The sequence below is a fragment of the Hyperolius riggenbachi genome, chromosome 4 (assembly GCF_040937935.1).
Source record: "Hyperolius riggenbachi isolate aHypRig1 chromosome 4, aHypRig1.pri, whole genome shotgun sequence".
In the NCBI taxonomy this organism is placed as follows: domain Eukaryota; kingdom Metazoa; phylum Chordata; class Amphibia; order Anura; family Hyperoliidae; genus Hyperolius; species Hyperolius riggenbachi.
The window spans coordinates 477878648-477899192 of NC_090649.1; the positions used below are offsets into that span (position 1 = coordinate 477878648).

Below are 20545 nucleotides of genomic sequence, written 5' to 3' on the forward strand. Positions count from 1 at the left end.
CATTTGCAAGCTTGCTGCGGTACTCTGCTGCCAGCGACCTGTGCAGTAGCCACCTTGCTCTCTGTGCACGTTTGCATTGTGGCGGGCAGCTATGGACTTGGGCAGCATTGGAGACAGAGAGGAAGAGGAACTTTCTGCACTGGAGATGAGTGAAGAAATGAGTGACACTGATGGCTGCTGTGATGTGAACTGGCTACCTGTACTGAAAGGGGAGGGGGGGGGGGGGGGGGTGGAAAAAAGAGGGTGAGTCAATTTGTTATTCATACTGGAGAGAAAGGGGGGAGGGGTCATCTGGCTACCTATACTGAAGGGGCGCGGCTGGTGACCCTGGCCTTGGGCGGTAAAGCTTATAAATCCGGCCCTGCTGATAGGTCTTTCTTCGATACCTGGAATCCCTGCTTAAATTCTAAATATGGAATTTAACCATACCTTCTATAAAAAAAATAAGATATTTGCTGTAATTTTGATCTATATGCTCAGGTAGCTGTACAACATGTGTATTATCGTTTCCAATGTAGTACTTTGGTTTAATGTACACGTAGAATACTAGTAAACTTCCGGTTTCATCATATTATGTTTATACTCTCGATACAAAATCCATGTCGTATAGGATAGACAGAAGAGAAATAAGAGACTTCCTATATTTCTCCCCTGTTTCAATATCTGATTATGGTACACTCAGTTCTTGTATTGATGCCTATCTAAGTGAAGTGATTACATGTAGGCTGCTTTCACAGTGGGACGTTACAGGCGCATGTTAGAGCAGCCTGTAACGCAGCCCAACGCACAGCAGTGAAAAAATCAATGGGCTGTTCACAGTGCCCACGTTGCGTTACATTGTAACGCTGGACGTTCAAAGCAAGTGCAGCATGCTGTGCGTTATAGGTGGTTTTAGCTGCGTTAGACTGTTTGCACATGCTCAGTAAGGGGAGAGTGGCTATTGTTCCTAGCCACATGGCTAATTAATATTCACTGCACTGTAGTGTTGTGCAGATCATGAACTATTCGGATCTTTGATCCGGATCTTTTTTGTGAGTCGAATCATCCGGATCACCACAATGAAGGATTCGGTTCACAGTGGATGTCTGGAAGAAACAGGAACTGCAGCTTCTGTGCACAAACACAATCTTCCTGCTGCATCTCTCCCTTCCCCATCAGCACCCTCAATGTGCCCTCATTCTCCTGCACCTCTCACTCTGCTGCACCCCTGCTTCCTGCTTCCCTAGTAAAATGATTCAAAGATTCGGTTCAAAGATCTGGATCTTTTCAATGATCCGATTCGAATCATCCGAATCATTGAAAAGATCCGGACTTCCCAGGATAGCACCAAGAGCCTCATAACGCAGCTCAATCTGACGTCCAACTTCAACACCACCATGCGTTGCGTCAGGGGCACGTTATGCGACCTTAAGGTCCCCTAAAACGCAACGTCTTGGTGTGAAAGAGGCCGTAATGTACCTTTTTGGAATAAATAAAATCTAAGAATAAAAAAAAAAAAAAAAAGGCAAACCACAGAATGTAAAGAGAAACCAAAGAGCAGCATGGGAAGGTGGGGCAAAGCAACTGGAGAAAAAAGGCCTGCCAGTAAAGTGTTAAAGGGGGCACTATTGTGAAATAATCCATTAACCTCCTTGGCGGTTAATTTTTTTTTTCCTTTTTAAAAAAATCCTTTTTTTTTTAATTTTTTTTTTTTTGTTTCATGTAAAGCTACCAGAGTGGTAGCTACATGAAACACCACTAGAGGGCGCATGTGGCCCTCTAGTCCGATCGTCGCCGGCATCTATAGCAAACAGGGGAACGCGTATATAACGCGTTCCCCTGTTTGGCTTCTCCTGTCGCCATGGCGACGATCGGGATGACGTCATGGACGTCAGCCGACGTCCTGACGTCAGGCACACCCGATCCAGCCCATAGCGCTGCCCGGAACTCATTGATCCGGGCAGCGCAGGGCTCTGGCGGGGGGGGGGGGGCCTCTTCAGCCGCTGCGTGCGGCCGATCGCCGCAGAGCGGCGGCGATCAAGCTGTGCGCGCGGCTAGCAAAGTGCTGGCTGCGCGCACAGCAATTTATAGAATGAAAATCGCCCCACCAGGGGCTGAGATCTCCCCCTGCGCGGCATAGCCCGAGCTCAGCTCGGGCTTACCGCCAGGGAGGTTAACAGGTGAAGTGTATCACAATACCTGAAGTGGTAGTACAGAATCTCCTGGCATCTGATAGCTTGTGTATCACTATGGAACTGGTAAAAATCGGATGGAAAAACAGAGTTCTTTGATAATAAAAAACTACCTCGCTTGCATGCACTAGAGACATTGGTACGTTCCTACGTTTCACTGATCTCATGCTACTGAAAGAATGGTGTAGCTATGAACTAAAAAGGGGCCTGAAGCTAGAAGTATATAATGGCTGCCATAGACTTATTTCCTTTTAAACAATGCCAGTTGCCTGGTAGAGTTGGGCCGAACCTCTGATTTCAGGTTCGCGAACCTTCGCGGAAAGTTCGGTTCGCCGAAAAGTTTGCGAACCGCAATAGACTTCAATGGGGATGCGAACTTTGAAAAAAAAAAAATTATGCTGGCCACAAAAGTGATGGAAAAGATGTTTCAAGGGGTCTAACACCTGGAGGGGGGCATGGCGGAGTGGGATACACGCCAAAAGTCCCCGGGAAAAATCTGGATTTGATGCAAAGCAGCGTTTTAAGGGCAGAAATCACATTGAATGCTAAATGACAGGCCTAAAGTGCTTTAAAACATCTTGCATGTGTATACATCAATCAGGTAGTGTAATTAAGGTACTGCTTCACACTGACACACCAAACTGTTCACTGAACAGAACAGGTATGCAGTGGCGGGTTCACTGAACAGTACAGGTATGCAGTGGCGGGTTCACTGAACAGGTATGCAGTGGTGGGTTCACTGAACAGGTATGCAGTGGTGGGTTCACTGAACAGGTATGCAGTGGTGGGTTCACTGAACAGGTATGCAGTGGTGGGTTCACTGAACAGGTATGCAGTGGTGGGTTCACTGAACAGGTATGCAGTGGTGGGTTCACTGAACAGGTATGCAGTGGTGGGTTCACTGAACAGGTATGCAGTGGTGGGTTCACTGAACAGGTATGCAGTGGTGGGTTCACTGAACAGGTATGCAGCCAGGAACAAGCTAAGCCTAACTAATCTTTCCCTGAGAGACAGTCTGCAGCAGCTCGCCCTACTCTCACTAACGCAGGCACACGAGTGAGCGTAATGGCCGCCGCTGCCTGCCTTTTATTAGGGGGGGGGGGGGGGGGGGAGTGGCTCCAGGGGCTAGTGTAGCCTAATTGGCTACACTGGGCCTGCTGACTGTGATGTAGAGGGTCAAAGTTGACCCTCATGGTGCATTATGGGGCGAACCGAACTTCCGCAAAAGTTCGCCTGCGGGACGCGAACGCGAACCACTGAAGTTCGCATGGAACCGTTCGCAGGCGAACCGTTCGGCCCAACTCTATTGCCTGGCAGTCCTGCTGATCTTTCTGGCCTCAGTAGTGTCTGAATCACACACCTGAAACAAGCATGCAGCTAGCCCAGTCAGACGTCAGTCAGAAACACCTGATGTGCTGCATGCTTATTCAGGGTCTATGGCTAAAAATATTAGAGATGGAGGATCAGCAGGACAGCCAGGCAACTGGCAATGTTTAAAAGGAAATAAATAGGTCCGCCTCCAAATCCTTTTCACTTCAGGCATGCTCTAAAACCTCTCCAGTGTTGTGAGAGATCAGGGAAAGTTAGTAACATACCAAACAGCATGCAAGCATGGACAGATTATTAGATTTTTATTTATTTATTTTACCTGCTAATGCATACATGTCAAGCTCCGGCCCACGGGCAAAATCTGGCCCTCAGAGCCATTACATTTGTCCCTCAAGTGGTTTCCCCACTTTGCATTATGTTTGGCCCACTCTAGACCACCAGGGAAGCTATATTGGAGGTGAAGCACTAGACCACAAGGGAAGCCATATGGGGGAGGGAGAGGGGAAAGCACTAGACACCAGGGAACTGTACAGCGGAGGGTAGGGGCCTCTAGACACCAGGGAACTGTATAGGGATTGGAGGGGGGTCATTAGACACCTGGGAACTTTATAAGGGAGGTTGGTGGTGGCCACTAGGCATTGAGGTTGGCCAGCGACTGGGTTCCAGTGTACAATTTCTGCCCACTTATTTCACAATAGTGCTCCTTTAAATCAGAAATGAACACAAGACAGCATTCTGAGTACTGGTAGTACTTTAGTGTCAGGCCTGAAGATTGTAAACAGTCTGAGGCCCTGAGATAATGCCTATCGGGACTCTAAAAGCCCTCAAGGAGGATCCGATACCTCAGTTCGAGCCTGCAGTCTAAAGGTATGCCGCCACGCCCAAACACCTGGTCCCGCCTCCAGCAACACACCGGTTCCTCACAAAACATTCAAGAGATTAGCCAAAATAACCCAACAGCGGGTTAACATTGATAAACACCACATGCATGCACTGGTTACACGACACCTACCTTCAGAAATGAAAGTTTCATTCCCCTGAAACTGTCTTGGAGGTAATATTGTTGCTTGTTGCCTTGACTAAATCAAAGAGAAAAAATATTAATAGGGGGGAAAAAAAACACAAAGATGGAAAAACACACTGTGAAACACAATAGGGACGGGACATAGAAAAGTAGTAAAACCTGAGAAAAGGGGGGGGGGGGGGGGGAAATGGATACTTACCTACTTACCTGGGGCTCCATCCCAGCCCCATGACCACAATTGCCTGCCTCACCGTCCTCCCGGATGCCTCCGTTCGCCTGCTATCGATCCTGATAATCTGCCTTCAGTCACGTCATAGCACAGCCACTCCGCAAGTGTTCTGCCCCTGCGCAGCCCGACTGAAGACAGATTACTGGGGGCTGACAGCAGACGAACAGAGGCACCCAGGAGGACGGTGAGAGAGGAGATGGTGGGCTGGAGGAAGCACCAGGTAAGTATGAATTATTTTACCCGCCTCCCCACTTCCTCGTCTCAGGTTTGCTTTGAAGTGAATGGGAACCGCATTTAAAAAAATGAGACAGATACTTACCTAAGGAGAGGGAAGGCTCTGGGTCCTATAGAGCCTTCCGGCTCCTCTCCTGGTCCCGTCGTTCCGGTGCTGGCTCGCCCGGTAGCAGTATTTGACTAATTTAGTCAAATACTGCTTTACCCGGCTGAAGGAGGCTTCAGAAGTCTTCAGGGAGCCCGAGTGCTCCTGAAGAAGGGCGGCCCTGTACTGCACCTGCGCAAGCACGCTCTCTTGCACGCTTACGCCTGTGCAGTATGGAGCCACACGTCTTCGGGCAGCAAGACTTCCAAATACCCTTTCGGCGAGGGATTGAAACAGGGAGGAGAGCCAGCACAGGATAGAGAGCACCGAGAGAGGAGACGGAAGACTCTATACGACCCAGAGCCTTCGCTCTCCTTAGGTAAGTATTTGCTTCATTTTTTTTAAAATGCAGTTCCCATTCACTTTAAAAGGGAAAAGTTACAGAACAAAAGGTGCCCATACATTATTTCCCTGTTGGTACGACCATTCAATTAGATCACTTTACCGGATTGGAGGATTGTAATCCATTCTGCTCAATCAAATGGAAATTTGCCGATATCTGGTCAAATCGACCAATTTACTTGATCGGGCAGGATGGAGAGGTTGGTCGATTGTAAAAGAAAATCGTCTGTTTGCCTGATTTCGAGCAACTCGGAAGCGATTTTTGGTGTCAAAGAATGAAGGCACCACATCGTTCAAATTGATCAGTGAAGGAGAATTATACAGGATCTCGCTTGTAGTGTGTGGGCCACTAGTCTACTTTCCATCAACCAAACCGTAGTTGATCGCACAATAAAGTCGATCTCTTAATCGAGTAATGTTTGGGGACCTTAAAAAAACAAACAAAGGTTAAGAGAAAAAAAAATCCTGCTAGTAACTCACCACGGAAGACCGGCTCCACGTGGGCTGCCGCCTGACAGTAGGAGGTGTGATGGGCTGCCTGTTGAGCAAAGGCAAACACTGCATTATCATACGTAGTGCTCCCGACTCACTAGGGTTGCCTGCTGGTGGCGCTGTGCGTGGGACTGATGTACTTTATCCATCTACCAACAAGGAGGCTATCCGGCATTTTTGGATTGACTTGCAATTCACAATCTCACCTGTAGATGGCATCAGATTTCTAGACTTTCTGGAACTTCCACCTTCTTCCAGTAGGGGTCATCCTGCTGCCATGGACTTGCAAGCCTAGGGCTTGATTGACTGATACTAGGTAGGGCCTTTGCAAGCACACCTGAACCACCATCTGCGCCAATAGCAGGGCGGTACTAAGATACTGGTGGCTCCTCATTGGGCAATGGTCCTGTCACTTATACGCAACACCGTGCATTTTTTCTTTTTTTTTTTTTTTGCATGAGATGCGATCATGTGTGAGATGTCACTTACGCTTGCACATGCAGTATTTCAATGGCATAATCATTTAGAATATTAGTGTGTAGGAGCAATGTCACTTAAACTACTTGCTTCTTTTTGCCAGTAATGTTGCAACATCGCTCATTTGTGTGCATCAACTTAAATCTAGCACATGCATGTCATAGGCCCGCGGGCCAACTCGGGGGACAAATTTCATGGCTCTGAGTACTAAAGTAGTTTCTCCACTTTGCATTATGATTGGCCCACTCTAGACCACCAAGGAAGCTATATTGAAGGTGAAGCTCTAGGTCTCCAGGTAAGCCATATGCGGAAGGGAGGGGGAGAGCACTAGACACCAGGGAACTGTATAGGGGAGGGTGGTCCCTAGACACCAGAGAACTGTATAAGGGTGGGAGGGGGCCACTAGACATTAGGGAAATGTATAAGGGAGGGAGGGGGCCACTAGACATCTGGGAACTGTATAGGGGAGGGAGGGGGCCACTAGACATCAGGGAACTGAATAGAGGTGGGAGGGGGCCACTAGACACCAGGGAACTGTATAGGGGAGGGAGGGGGCACTAGACACCAGGGGAGAACCACTAGACACCAGGGAACTGTATAAGGGAGGGAGGAGGCCACTAGACATCAGGGAACTGTATAGGGGAGGGAGGAGGCCACTAGACATCAGGGAACTGTATAGGGGAGGGAGGGGGCCACTAGACACCAAGGACCTGAATAGAGGTGGGAGGGGGCCACTAGACACCAGGGAACTGTATAGGGGAGGGAGGGGGCACTAGACACCAGGGGAGGACCATTAGACACCAGGGAACTGTATAGGGGAGGGAGGAGGACCATTAGACATCAGGGAACTTTGAGGTTGGCCAGAAACTTGGTTCCATTGTGCAATTTTGGCCCACTTTGTATTTGAGTTTGACAACCCTGAACAAGCATGTGTAAAGATATAGAACATGTACCGTATAGGAAAAATACAGCAATTGCAAGAAACATTAGCGTTGCAAGGCTGCCCTTCCAAGCTTACAGTCTCAAGGAATAAAACAGGGAGGAAATGTGAGTAAGCAAGCTGCATGCGATTGGCCTGAATTTGCTATCTTCAGTTTGGGGTTTAGATGGGCTTTTGGCTAAAGCTGGCCATACACTGTCCTGATTTGCCGCCGTTTCGACAGCAGATTCGATCACTAGGATCGAATCTGCTCCCAATCGTTCGCGCTACACGCCGAATTTCGATCCATTTCGTCCGATCCCGTCGATCGCTCCGTGCGGAAAATTACCGTTGATCGCCTGCGGGTAGGGAGTGCATCGCTAGCGGCGTTCGAGTGCCCGACGACCGGCGCAATAGAGCGGCAATACATTACCTGCTCCGCCGGCGCGACTACCTCCGGTCACCGCTGCTCCGTGTCCGCGCTGGTCTCCGGCATGCTTCAGTTCCTCCTGCCCGGCAGGAAGTTTAAACAGTAGAGGGCGCTCTACTGTTTAAACTTCCTGCCGGGCAGGAAGAAGTAAAGCATGCCGGACCTGGAGACCAGAGCGGAGATGGAGCAGCCGTGACTGGGGGCAGTCGCACCAGCGGAGCAGGTAATGTATGCGGCGGGGGGGGGGGGGGGGGGGGCAGCACCACCACCACAACAGATTGTGAACGGTTTCAGGCTGAAATCGGTTCACAATCTGTTTGCAGTAAAGGTAGCCATACGATCCCTCTCTGATCAATTCGATCAGAGAGGGATCTATCTGTTGGTCAAGTCTGATGGCAAATCGACCAGTGTATGGTCACCTTAACACTTTGGTAACATCCATAATCTCCGCATCGTACATCAGACACTTACTCTGTGCAAATTTTGTTCTCCTTGTAGAATTTCATTCGTGCAGCAAAAAGCCTGGATATGTATTTGCTGTTCTCTATATCATCCTGTTGAAAAAATACGAGAGGAAAAAGGTCATCGGCTTTGCAGAGAGCGGTTTCGTTTATTTTGGACACAGCAGGAAACAGTGTGTGATCAGATCGCGTTACTTTGTGTGGACGTAAACAGAGGAAAAGCCATGTGAAAGGCAACATCACTACGTTTTAAAGCGGACCTCAACTCAGAACTTCATCCCTGCTCTAAAAGATAAGCAACAGCATACTAACCTTTAATGAAAAACATTTCTTTGTTACAGCTGATACAAATCCTGTAATAAATCTGCAATGTGTCTACTTCCTGCTTTAAAGGGACACTTCAGTCAAACGAAAAAAAATGAGTTTTACTCACCTGGGGCTTCCAATAGCCTGCTGCCGCTGTCTGGTGCCCTCGCCATCGCCCTCCGATCCTCCTGGCCCCTCCGGCAGCCACTTCCTGTTTCGGTGACAGTAGCTGACAGGCTGGGGACGCGAGTGATTCTTCACGTTCCTGACCACAATAGCGTCATCTATGCTGCTATAGCATATATCATATACCATATAGCAGCATAGAGGGTGCTAATGTGTCTGGGAACGCGAAGAATCACTCGCGTCCCCAGCCTGTCAGCTCCTGTCACCGAAACAGGAAGTGGCTGCTGGCGGGGCCAGGAGGATCGGAGGGAGATGGCGGGGGCACCGGACAGCTGCAGGGGGCTATTGGAAGCCCTAGGTGAGTAAAGCTCATTTTTTTTGTTTGACTTAAGTGTCCCTTTAATGCCGCTTTCACAGTGGGACATTACAGGCGCACGTTAGTGCAGCCTGTAACGCCGCCCACCGCACAGTAATGAAAAATCGATGGGCTGTTCACAGTCCCCACGTTGCGTTACAGTGTACCGCAAGAAGTCAAGACAACATACTGCATGCTGTGCGTTATGCGCGGCCAAGCCGTGTTAGACTGCTTGCACATGCTCAGTAGTGTTGGGGAGGAGGGGAGAGAGCGGCCAGGCACATGGCTAATTAATATTCAATGCACTGTGTGCAGTGTTTACTTCCTGGAGCGGCCGCTCTGTGCGGCGATTGGCTGGCGGGACCACGTGATGCCGCATGCGTCCCAAAGTACGCTTCTCGGCATCACGGACGCCAGAGTGAGCTGCACAACGCGGCTCGCTCTGACGTCCACATCCAACACCACCAGGCGTTGCGTTAGGGGCGCGTTATGCGACCATAACGTCTCCTAAAACGCAACGTCCTGGTGGGAAAGTAGCCTCATGGAAGCAGACATTGGGTTAACATTCTTGGTTTACAAATTAGCTGCTCTGCCGAGGCAGCCAGCTGACACAGCTGAGAGATCAAATCACAATTGCAATTACTCAAAGATGAGGGGGGATTAGACAGGCTAAACGTACTAAATACATACAGGGTGCATTTATCTGTGCTTTCCTTCTGTCCTGTGCAAGAGTTCAGGTCCACTTTAAAACCCCTGTCAGACCAGTCCATGTGCTATTTAATGAGGACCTAGAAGAAAAGCTGACCACTTGTAACGATTTTTCAAATTTTATTTCAATTCGACCAATTTTTGGTCGACTGGAAGTATTGAATAAATGGATGGTGATCGCTGCAATTACAGGGGAAAAAAATGAATATAAACAGTGAAATGGTTGGATTTAAAAACATTTCACATAATAATCAACTTTTCATCTTTTTTGCTGTTGAATAGGACTACCTTTTCCACTGTGACATATTTATATCTCTGTACATCTATCAATATCTCACGCAATCATCATTCTCGGTTTATCATTACAATTACCACGGAACACCACACTGCTACTTAAAGAGGAACTGTAACGACAAAACGTCCCCTGGGGGGTACTCACCTCGGGTGGGGGAAGCCTCAGGATCCTGATGAGGCTTCCCACGCCGTCCTGCGTCCCACGGGGGTCTCGCTGCAGCCCTCCGTGCAGCGGTGACGCAATATTTACCTTCCTGGCTCCTGCGCAGGCGCTCTGACGGCGCCGAAGTAGGCGGAAATACCCGATCGCCGTCGGGTCTGCTCTACTGCGCAGGCGCAAGTTTCCGGCGCCTGCGCAGTAGAGCGGACCCGACGGAGATCGGGTATTTCCATCTATTTCCGTGCCGAAAGTCGCCACAGCGCCCCCGCTGGAGCCAGCAAAGGTAAATATTGAACTGACAGTCGGCACAGTCGCCGGCTGTTCGGAGGGCTGCGGCGAGACCTCCGTGGGACAGAGGACGGCGTGGGAAGCCTCATTAGGATCCGGAGGCTTCCCCCACCCGAGGTGAGTACCCCCCAGGGGATCTTTTTAATGTTACAAAGTCTCTTTAAAGGACAACTGAAGTGAGAGGTATATGGAGGCTGCCATTTAGAGGGAACCTAAACTGAGAAGGATATGGATTTTTCCTTTTAAAATAATACCAGTTGCCTGACTCCCCTGCTGATCCTGTGTCTCTAATACTTTCAGCCACAGCCCCTGAACAAGCATGCAGATCAGATGCTCTGACTGAAGTCAGACTGGATTAGCTGCATGCTTGTTTCAGGTGTGTGATTCAGCCACTACTGCAGCCAAAGAGATTAACAGGACTGCCAAGCAACTGGTATTGTTTAAAAGGAAACATCCATACCCCTCTCAGTTAAGGTTCCCTTTAAGCAATACCAGTTGCTTGGCTGTCTTGCTGATCCTCTGCCTTTAATACTTGTAGCCACCGACCCAGAACAAGCATGCAGCAGATCAGGTATTTCTGACATTGTCAGACCTGACAAGATTAGCTGCCTGTTTGTTACCAGTGCGATTCAGACACCACTGCAGCCAAATAGACCAGCAGGGCTGCCAGGCAACTAGTATTTAAGTATTTATATAGTGCCGACATATTACACAGCGCTGTACAGAATATATTGTCACTAACTGTCCCTCAGCGGTGCTCACCATCTAATCCCTACTATAGTCCTATGTCTATGTATGTATCATGTAGTGTATGTATCATAGTCTAGGGCCGATTTAGAGGGAAGCCAATTAACTTATCTGTATGTTTTTGGAATGTGGTAGGAAACCGGAGTGCCCAGAGGAAACCCACGCAGACACGGGAAGAACATCCTTGCAGATGTTGGCCTGGCTGGGATTGCTGAAATAAATATGGCAGCCTCCATATACCTCTCACTTCAGTTGTCCTTTAAAACTTAATTTAACGCACTTATTGTTATTGCAAACACTCACTGATTTCTGTTTATTAAATAAACTAAGTACAATACAGTTACATTTCATTGTAATTCTACCCAACAACGACTTTTCCATATAAATTATTTTCCCATTGTCTACCATACTATTTCCAGCTTTTTTTTAATATACATAAACACTTTCATAATTCCATTCTTTTTGTTATTAATACAAATAATAAATAATGTTTGGTATGTACTAAATCAGGGGTCCCCAAACTTTTTCCGTCAAGGGCCGGGTCATCATACTTCAAACTAATGGGGGCCGGAGTATACATGAGATGATGTAGAAAACATTACATTACCTAGGTAGTCTAGCCCTTTCGTCTCCCATTTAACCAAAGCAGATATTAAACACCTAATACAGCATGTGCAGATAGTAAAAAACCTATTTTTGGCAGACAGTGAAACATACTCTGGGAGCAACCTGTCCTCCAATTGGACAACAGTGTCACCTGATGCAGAATTGGGTTGGAAGCCAGCAAATGACTGCTCGCTGGCTTCCCTGTGGATTGATGGTACCAGCACTGCAATTCTATCTGCGAGACACCAATATTTAGTTTCCAAAGTATTTTATTGAAATATTTAGTTGGTTACAAAGTCCCTTTCTAAAAGCCCTTAGCAAAGGGCGTAACATAACACAAGCAGCATAGAATAATGGTAACACAGTGTACTCAAAACGAGAGTAGTAAAATGTCAGATAAGCAGTATTGAGACACCAATATTTAAAGATGCATTGGACCGCATCTATAAGTAATACATTTTGTGAGTGGGGGGCCGGTGAAAAAGCCTCAGGGGGCTACATTCGGCCCACGGGCCTTAAGGCTCATACACACATCAGACCATAGTCTTTGGAAAATGAATGATCACAGACCAATTTTACCCCCTTCCATGTAGTACGAGAGCCATACTCTACACAGTCTATTCTATGGAGCTGAACTCCCCATAAGACAGAAATCTTTGCAAGATGCTGCACACACAGATGCTGTACACATGCAACAGATCAGTATCTGCAAAAGATCTGTTCCTGCAAAAGATCCGTTCCTGCAAAATGCATTCATAGTCTATGATATCTGCAGATCTCATACACACCTTGTTTAACAGACATTCATCTGCAGATCAGATCCACCAGGATGGATTTTCAGATCTGCAGATGATTGTCTGATCTGCAGATGAATGTCAGTTAAACAAGGTGTGTATAAGATCTGCAGATCTCATAGACTATGAATGCAATTTGCAGGAATGGATCTTTGGCAGGAACAGATCTTTTGCAGATACTGATCTTTTGTGTCTGTACAGCATCTGTGTGTGCAGCATCTTGCAAAGATTTCTGTCTGATGGGGAGTTCAGCTCCATAGAATAGACTGTGTAGAGTATGGCTCTCATACTACATGGAAGGGGGTAAGATTGGTCTGTGATCTTTCATTTTCAAAAGACTATGGTTTGATGTGTGTATGTGGCCTTAGTTTGAGGACCACTGTACTAAATAGTCACATACAATTTAGTCTAAGTGAATACTATCTGACAATCCAGCATACAATTATTGGTAAAGTTGGTCTGAACTTTCTAACACGTCAAGTCTTAAAAAATATAGGAAAAACTGGAAATTCAATCTGATTTCTAGGTTGAATAAAAAAAAAACTTTTCTGTTCAATCGACCATGCTCATCAAATTGCAGTAAAATAGAACAGAATAATTGTAACAGGTGATGTATTTATTCCATGGCGTTGAGAGATTCTGTACAAGCTTAAAAATACACCCATGAGTCAAAAGAGTCAAGTACAAGGTGTGTTTGTTGCCAGGTTATGCATATGAATTTTCTTTTTAATTTAGTTAGAGCTAGGGACCACCCAGCCGAGGATGACCTCATCATGGTGGGAGGGTCCAGTACTTGATAATTTGCATGCAAGCTATTATGGAAACTAACATCCTCCAGTGGTAGTCAGGTGCATCTCATTTGAATGCAGGGTGTGTACTTTGTCTACTAGTAGTCCTTGCACACTTCATGCCGGTAGTCATATAGATGCAGTCTGTCCTAACTAGCGCTGTCCATTGTTCGCTGTATACTTAATATGCACCCATGTCCAACTGTTTAGGGAGCATATTATCTCCAACCTTTCCTCTCTCGCTTACCTGTGCCTATTAGTTAGCTGTCACTGCACTGCTGCTCACCAATCTGGTCACCAATGATTAAGATTGGTGCCAGCTAGCCAATGGGAGCAGCATAAAAAGGTAGGAAGGGGGTGGGCGCAATTTACGACTCAGGCCTGGGCTGACTCAGCAACAGTTAGCAGTCATCAATCCCTTCTCGGTAACAGCCGACGCTGATGCAAGACCACTTCCCCAATGAAGCACACACAGTGGTTTGAAGAGCGGTTAGGGACTAATATACCAAACATGTCTGCCTAACAGCTTGTTTTACCTATTAGCAGCTTCAGTAGAGTTATTTCTTTTGAGAGAAGTCCACTGATCATGACTTCAGTTGGCAGGCAGCACTTTTTGTGCTGTAAATTCTTGGAAAGCTATGATGTCTCTCTGCTAGCAGAACATATAGAAATTAAAAGAAGACGTCCTCTGTTGCTGTCTCACACTGCCCCCTAGTGACAAGTGGCCATAAATAACCATTACAGCAGTACTAATTAGAAACAAGGAAATGTAACAAATAAGAAATAAAACATTTGCTAAAATAAATTAGCCTCTAAATAAATTGTCTGCTAAAAAATTAAATATATTTTGGGAAAGTGGACATACACATTAAATTCAAGTTCATTAACACTTTCAAGTTTTTTTTTTTTCATTCGTTTCGGGCAGGAATGTACGTTATACGCGGTGATGCCTACTGCAGTTTTGGGCGGAGGGTGAGGGGAGGATAATCAGACAAGGAGATATGGGGGGGGGGTTGTTGCTCGGGGTAGAGGTTACGCACATACCGTGTGAAATAGAACATTCTCTTCCTTTCTGTTCAGCTCCAGGACAATCGCAGACTTGTTGTGTGTGATATTCCCAATGTCATTCCACCTGCAGACAAGATTTCAGGTTAGCTCTGCCAAGACACACATTCCGGCATTCCACAGTCACGCCAGCGATATCTCTGCCCGTCCAGCCTCCCCGCTTGGCAGCTCTCATGCCACTGATTGCTGTTAGAAGTATTCATCTCCCCCGTATCTCGGCCGGACCATGTCACAACACATAAGTGCGCTATTCATCCACTCGCTGGGGGGAAGATTAAACCAAACTATCGGTGTTGTGGTCCACATGCAGATAAGAGGGCTGAGCAGAGAGGAGACTGGGGGGCAGCAGAGACGCAGGCAGACATTCCTAGTATGGGGAGGAGGGGGGGGGCAGTTTATGGAAGTTTTAAGAGTCCCGTGTAGCGTGTAGTATTTAACGGCACCATAAGTATATATTTAGATGTAGTAAAGAGGTACTCACAACTGTGGCAAAAAACAAACAAAAAACAACTATACAGTATTAAGATTATTTTTATTGGACACTTCTACAAAAACAACAACAACGCGTTTCGCAGGTCTTTGAAAATGGACTTTGCAACTTCGAGCTATACAGGCACTCAAAGTCGTAGATTTCTTTTTAAAGATACTGATTACTTGACCTGAAGAAGCGGACATAGGCCTGCGAAACACGTTTTCTTGAATGATTTCCGCTTATTAATGCTATATAGTTATCTGTATATTTTTGGGATGGAATCTCTGCAGTGCAACAAAGCTCAGGGAATCTCTGCAGTGCAACAAAGCTCAGGGGATCTCTGCAGTGCAACAAAGCTCAGGGAATCTCTGCAGTGCAACAAAGCTCAGGGAATCTCTGCAGTGCAACAAAGCTCAGGGATTCTCTGCAGTGCAACAAAGCTCAGGGATTCTCTGCAGTGCAACAAAGCTCAGGGATTCTCTGCAGTGCAACAAAGCTCAGGGATTCTCTGCAGTGCAACAAAGCTCAGGGATTCTCTGCAGTGCAACAAAGCTCAGAGATTCTCTGCAGTGCAACAAAGCTCAGAGATTCTCTGCAGTGCAACAAAGCTTAGGGATTCTCTGCAGTGCAACAAAGCTCAGGGATTCTCTGCATTGCAACAAAGCTCAGGGATTCTCTGCATTGCAACAAAGCTCAGGGATTCTCTGCATTGCAACAAAGCTCAGGGATTCTCTGCATTGCAACAAAGCTCAGGGATTCTCTGCATTGCAACAAAGCTCAGGGATTCTCTGCATTGCAACAAAGCTCAGGGATTCTCTGCATTGCAACAAAGCTCAGGGATTCTCTGCATTGCAACAAAGCTCAGGGATTCTCTGCAGTGCAACAAAGCTCAGGGAATCTCTGCAGTGCAACAAAGCTCAGGGAATCTCTGCAGTGCAACAAAGCTCAGGGAATCTCTGCAGTGCAACAAAGCTCAGGGAATCAATGCTAGGAAAGAATTCTCAGGGAATCTGCAGTGTAACAAAGATCAATGACTATCTGCAGTGTAATAAATGTCAGAGAATTTCTGCAGTGTAGCAAATCCTTGCCCAGCACTGAATTACTGTAGAAAGCGTGTTGCATGCACAGTTCAAGTTGATAGCATTTTTATTATAACAGGATTGTAATGGTGTTTGTATACATCTTTCTCCTCCGTTTTTTTCTTCGCAGAGGAATATTTACAAGTTGTGAACTCACCTGTAGGAGGCAGTAGATTTCCCCTGATTGTCTCCGACACAAATCCCCATAAAAAAAATGCAGAGGCTGACATCGTTGCTGTGACTGTCCTAAGATACAGATCAGATTATATGAAAACGTTAATGCAGAATTATAGCCTGGCATAACATACAATTAAAAACCTTTTCTACCAGCTGCTTATTGCTTCTGTAGTTATCCTACCTGCCGATGGCCCAAAGGAATGTCATCTGTGTAAAAATCACAATTCCCTCCCACCTTGGTCACAAATCAGCTAAAAATGGAAGCAGCCATATTGCATTATAAATGTAATATCTAGTTCTGTTTGTCAGCAGCATACTCCTATGCTATTTTTTTTTTAGCGGTGTAGCTTGCACACAGAAGCTCCCTGCTATGAATGAGTCTTGACAGCACAGGTAACAATAGCTTTCTTTTACAGGAGGATTACTGGATTTTTGAGGTACAGGTTGGACAACCACTTTAAAGGGCAACTGAAGTGTAATGGATATGGAGGCTCCCATATTTATTTCCTTTTTTAATAATACCAGTTGCCTGGCTGTCCTGCTGATCCTCTCCTAATACTTTTAGCCATAGACCCTGAACAAGCATGCAGCAGATCAGGTGCTTCTGACATCATTGTCAGATATGACAAGCTTAGCTGCATGCTTGTTTCTGGTGTCATTCAGACACTCCTGCAGCCAAATTGATCAGCAGGGCTGCCAGGCAACTGGTATTGTTTAAAAGAAAATAAATATGGCAGCCTGCATATTATTCTCACTTCAGATGTTTAGGTAATATATATATATAAGTTTCCTAGAGCGTGATTATACTGCGCCTGGTGCAGTAAGTAGTTTAACACTTTTTTTTTTAATCTTTTTCTTTTTGCACTTAAATAACTCTTTAAAGGGAACCTAAACTGAGAAGGATATGGATTTTTCCTTTTAAAATACCAGTTGCCCGACTCTCCTGCTGATCCTGTGTATCTAATACTTTTAGTCACGGCCCCTCAGATCAGGTGCTGTCCAGAGCCAGGACAAGGTCCTCCAGCACACAAGGCTGAGACACCAAAGTGCGCCCCTCCATCCCTCCCACCCCAACTGTCACACACTGATTGCTATTAGACTAAGAGGTGCCCCAGCACCTTAATCTCTAGTTATCTGACTTACAGTTACTGCCATATATCACCTTTTCTTGTTTCTCTCTGCTTCAAACACAATAGGAGAATGATAGCTGAGTGAGTTGTGCGCCCCCTCCTACACTGCGCCCTGAGGCTGGAGCCTCTCTTGCCTCTGCCTCGGCCCTGCGCCCCCTCCTACACTGCGCCCTGAGGCAGGAGCCTCTCTCGCCTCTGCCTCGGCCCTGGCTGTGACTGAAGTCAAACTGGATTAGCTGCATGCTTGTTTCAGGTCTGTGATTCAGCCACTTCTGCAGCCAAAGAGATCAGCAGGACTGCCAGGCAACTGATATTGTTTAAAATTAAACATCCATATCCCTCTCAGTTAAGGTTCCCTTTAAGTTTGGTTTCTCTTGAAAAGGTTACAGTGACTTCTACGAATTCTATGCAATCCCACATGCAACCAGCAGATGGCATTACTGTAAAACTTTTTTTTTCCTATAGGTACAGACTAACCAGCTAGCTCACGGTGAATCAGAACTCATTGGAGTGTGTGAGCTGTGAGGGGTTACAATAGTCCTAAAAACCCTTCTTACTAAAATGCTATGTAAAACAAAAGTTTGCTTTCTTAAACCAGAGAGCATTTGCAATAATTCAGGTTGGAGTGAGCTCCGAGATGTCTCCCACAATGCACCACTGCTGAAATATGCAAATCATCCATTGTTGTTTCTTTTTCTGACACCCATTTCTGTCTAGATCACAGGATTGTTTAACCACTTAAGTACCAGCGGTCTCGGCCCCCTTAAGGACCGCTGGTATAGAAACGGCGGAATCCCGACGGAATACGAAGAATCGCCTCACTTACCTGCCGCAATCGCAGTCACCGCTGCACGTCAGGAACCTAGGCCACCCACTCTGCTGTCTCTATGACGGCAGAGTTCCTGTGAGCCGGTCAGGAGTCGCTTTCATTGGCTCCTGACCGTGTCTATCAATGTAAGCCAATGGGAGCTGCTTACGTTGATAGACAGGGTCATAGAGACAGACAGAGCCAGTGAGCCGCGCTGAGAGACGGCGGGGAATAAGCGGCGAGATCGGCAGGAGTGACGGAGATGGCGGATGCGCACGGTGACCGATTGATATCTACGCCCTGCAAGCCAGGTAACCACCAAAACAGGGCGTAGATTTCAATCAGCTCGGTCATAAAGTAGCCAATTGCAAGACACCATACATTTATATCACGCTTTTCTCCTGGCAGACTCAAAGCGCTTCAGGGACGCAGCCATTCCGAGCATGTTCCACGGGCGACCAGGATCAATTAGGCCATGTCAGTTTGGACGTACACACGATGCAACTTCCTGTCAGATTGACCAGTCGATCGGAAGGGAAATTGCATCGTGTGTACTCAGCATAAACTCTCACAGGTTTACTTTAAGGATCAATTTAATAGGCCTACCTTGACATGAAAGCACTCCTGCCCGTAGCCTTCCATTCGCTCCACTTCCTGTATGTAGAGAACGGCAGCCTCCTCCGGTATAAACCGGCTGCAAGGCAAGAGAACACGGTCATCCAAAGCACAGGAGACTAGGCAGATACCTCGCATTCACATATACAGGATTTCTCACGAGCCTCATCCCTCCTCTGGAATCCCCTTCCAAAACATACCAGTCACTCTCCAACCTTTGGACTCTAAGTGTTCCCTCAAGTCAGTAAGCGTAGCCTCTAACTTAGGCTGTTCCCCTTCAGCCTCTGTCTCTAGATATATACTGCATATATTGTATAACACAGCACCAAAGAGCAGAGATGCCGGCCAGAGCAGTGGGGAGCGCCGATCGTCGCGGGAATGGCAGGGAGGTGAGTGGATCCTCTTCTTTCCCCCCTACCGCCGCAGCTGTTACTGGTGATCACCACGATCCGCCGGCGATCGTAGTGATCACGTGATCATCAGCCATACACGATGGCTCCTGATCACTGCGGGGAGATGTCAGCTGTCATATGACAGCTTAATCTCCCTTCTCGGGTGTGCACGAGCGCGTCGGGGAGCAGTAACGGCGGGCAGCATAGCTCCTACGCCGCATCAGGCTAGAACAGCCACAAGTGCAGTGTAGGATCTCATATAGGCGGTCCGGAAAAGGTTAAGGAAGCCCCAGGTAAGTATAAACCTCAGGTACACTGGTACAAGTACCAGTGTCTATATTTGTGCATACTATTGTATGCTGCATATAGATAAAAATGGCGTAGCCAGCCAGAGTTCATGGAGGTGGTGTGGTCATCACACAGTAGCAAGTCCAATTTCTCACCTGACATTTTTGTGCTCCAGCGCCACCTTGTGGAAAAGCTCCTGCATTAAGGCATCATCCTGGGTCCAGCCCTGCAGTGACACAAAAAGTACAGACACCGTCAACTCACCATATGGCGCCAGAAAAGGGTTACACCCACCCATGACAAGGCTACCAAGCTTTTATATCTTTTCAACAGAACATTAAAAAGATATATATAAAAAATTGTTTAAAGAGCCTTTCACAAAATGACAAAATACCTGTGCCAATTGCATTTGGTTATGACTTCGCATTCGCCAGCTATCTAATATAAGGAACAGAACACTCGACTAGGATTGATAGGATTGAGTATATTGACAACCAGGGCTGTGGTACAAAAGAAATCTTCCGACTCCAACTCAGACTCCTCGGTTTATGAAACCACCGACTCCGGGTACCCAAAATGCCTCCGATTCTGACTCCTTAGTCTAATACTTACCAGGGCTGTGGATTTTGTACACAAATGATCCGACTCCTCAGTTTATGAAATCACTGACTCCGACTCCTCAACTCCAACTCCACAGCCCTGTTGACAACCACACGATGGAATTGAGGCACAGTCCCTAGCAGAAGCCCTTCCTAAATGGTAAATGTAATACTGTATATTCCTGCGTATAAGACTACTTTTTAACCCTTGAAAATCTTTTGAAAGGTTGGGGGTCGTCTTATACGCCGGGTGTCACTGATGCCGGGTGAAACGCCCTATCCTGTTACCGCCTCTCAGTTCTCCCTGCTAAGGGGACGCAACCTATTCTTCCATACCGCTGATAAACAGGTAGACTAGGAGAGCTGACCAGTCTACTTAAGGAGAGTTGACCAATGCAACAAGTCAATTGACTATATACTGTTATATACTGGGTAACACATACAGTACAGCACCAGTATCTGTTCATACACAGCACCAGTACATGATATTTTTAT

General features: G+C 46.8%; 1 protein-coding gene across 1 annotated transcript in view; it reads right to left on the reverse strand.

Annotated features, from left to right (window-relative positions):
- Positions 1–20545, reverse strand: part of PTPN14 (protein tyrosine phosphatase non-receptor type 14) — a 186912-nt gene that overhangs the window by 34319 nt on the left and 132048 nt on the right. The window contains exons 6-12 of the mRNA XM_068232960.1: positions 19607–19677; positions 18763–18850; positions 16199–16287; positions 14470–14557; positions 8264–8346; positions 5955–6012; positions 4513–4579 (exon numbers count right to left, since the gene is read on the reverse strand). Coding sequence (XP_068089061.1) covers positions 4513–4579; positions 5955–6012; positions 8264–8346; positions 14470–14557; positions 16199–16287; positions 18763–18850; positions 19607–19677 — 544 coding nt within the window. The remainder of the gene's footprint in view (positions 1–4512; positions 4580–5954; positions 6013–8263; positions 8347–14469; positions 14558–16198; positions 16288–18762; positions 18851–19606; positions 19678–20545) is intronic.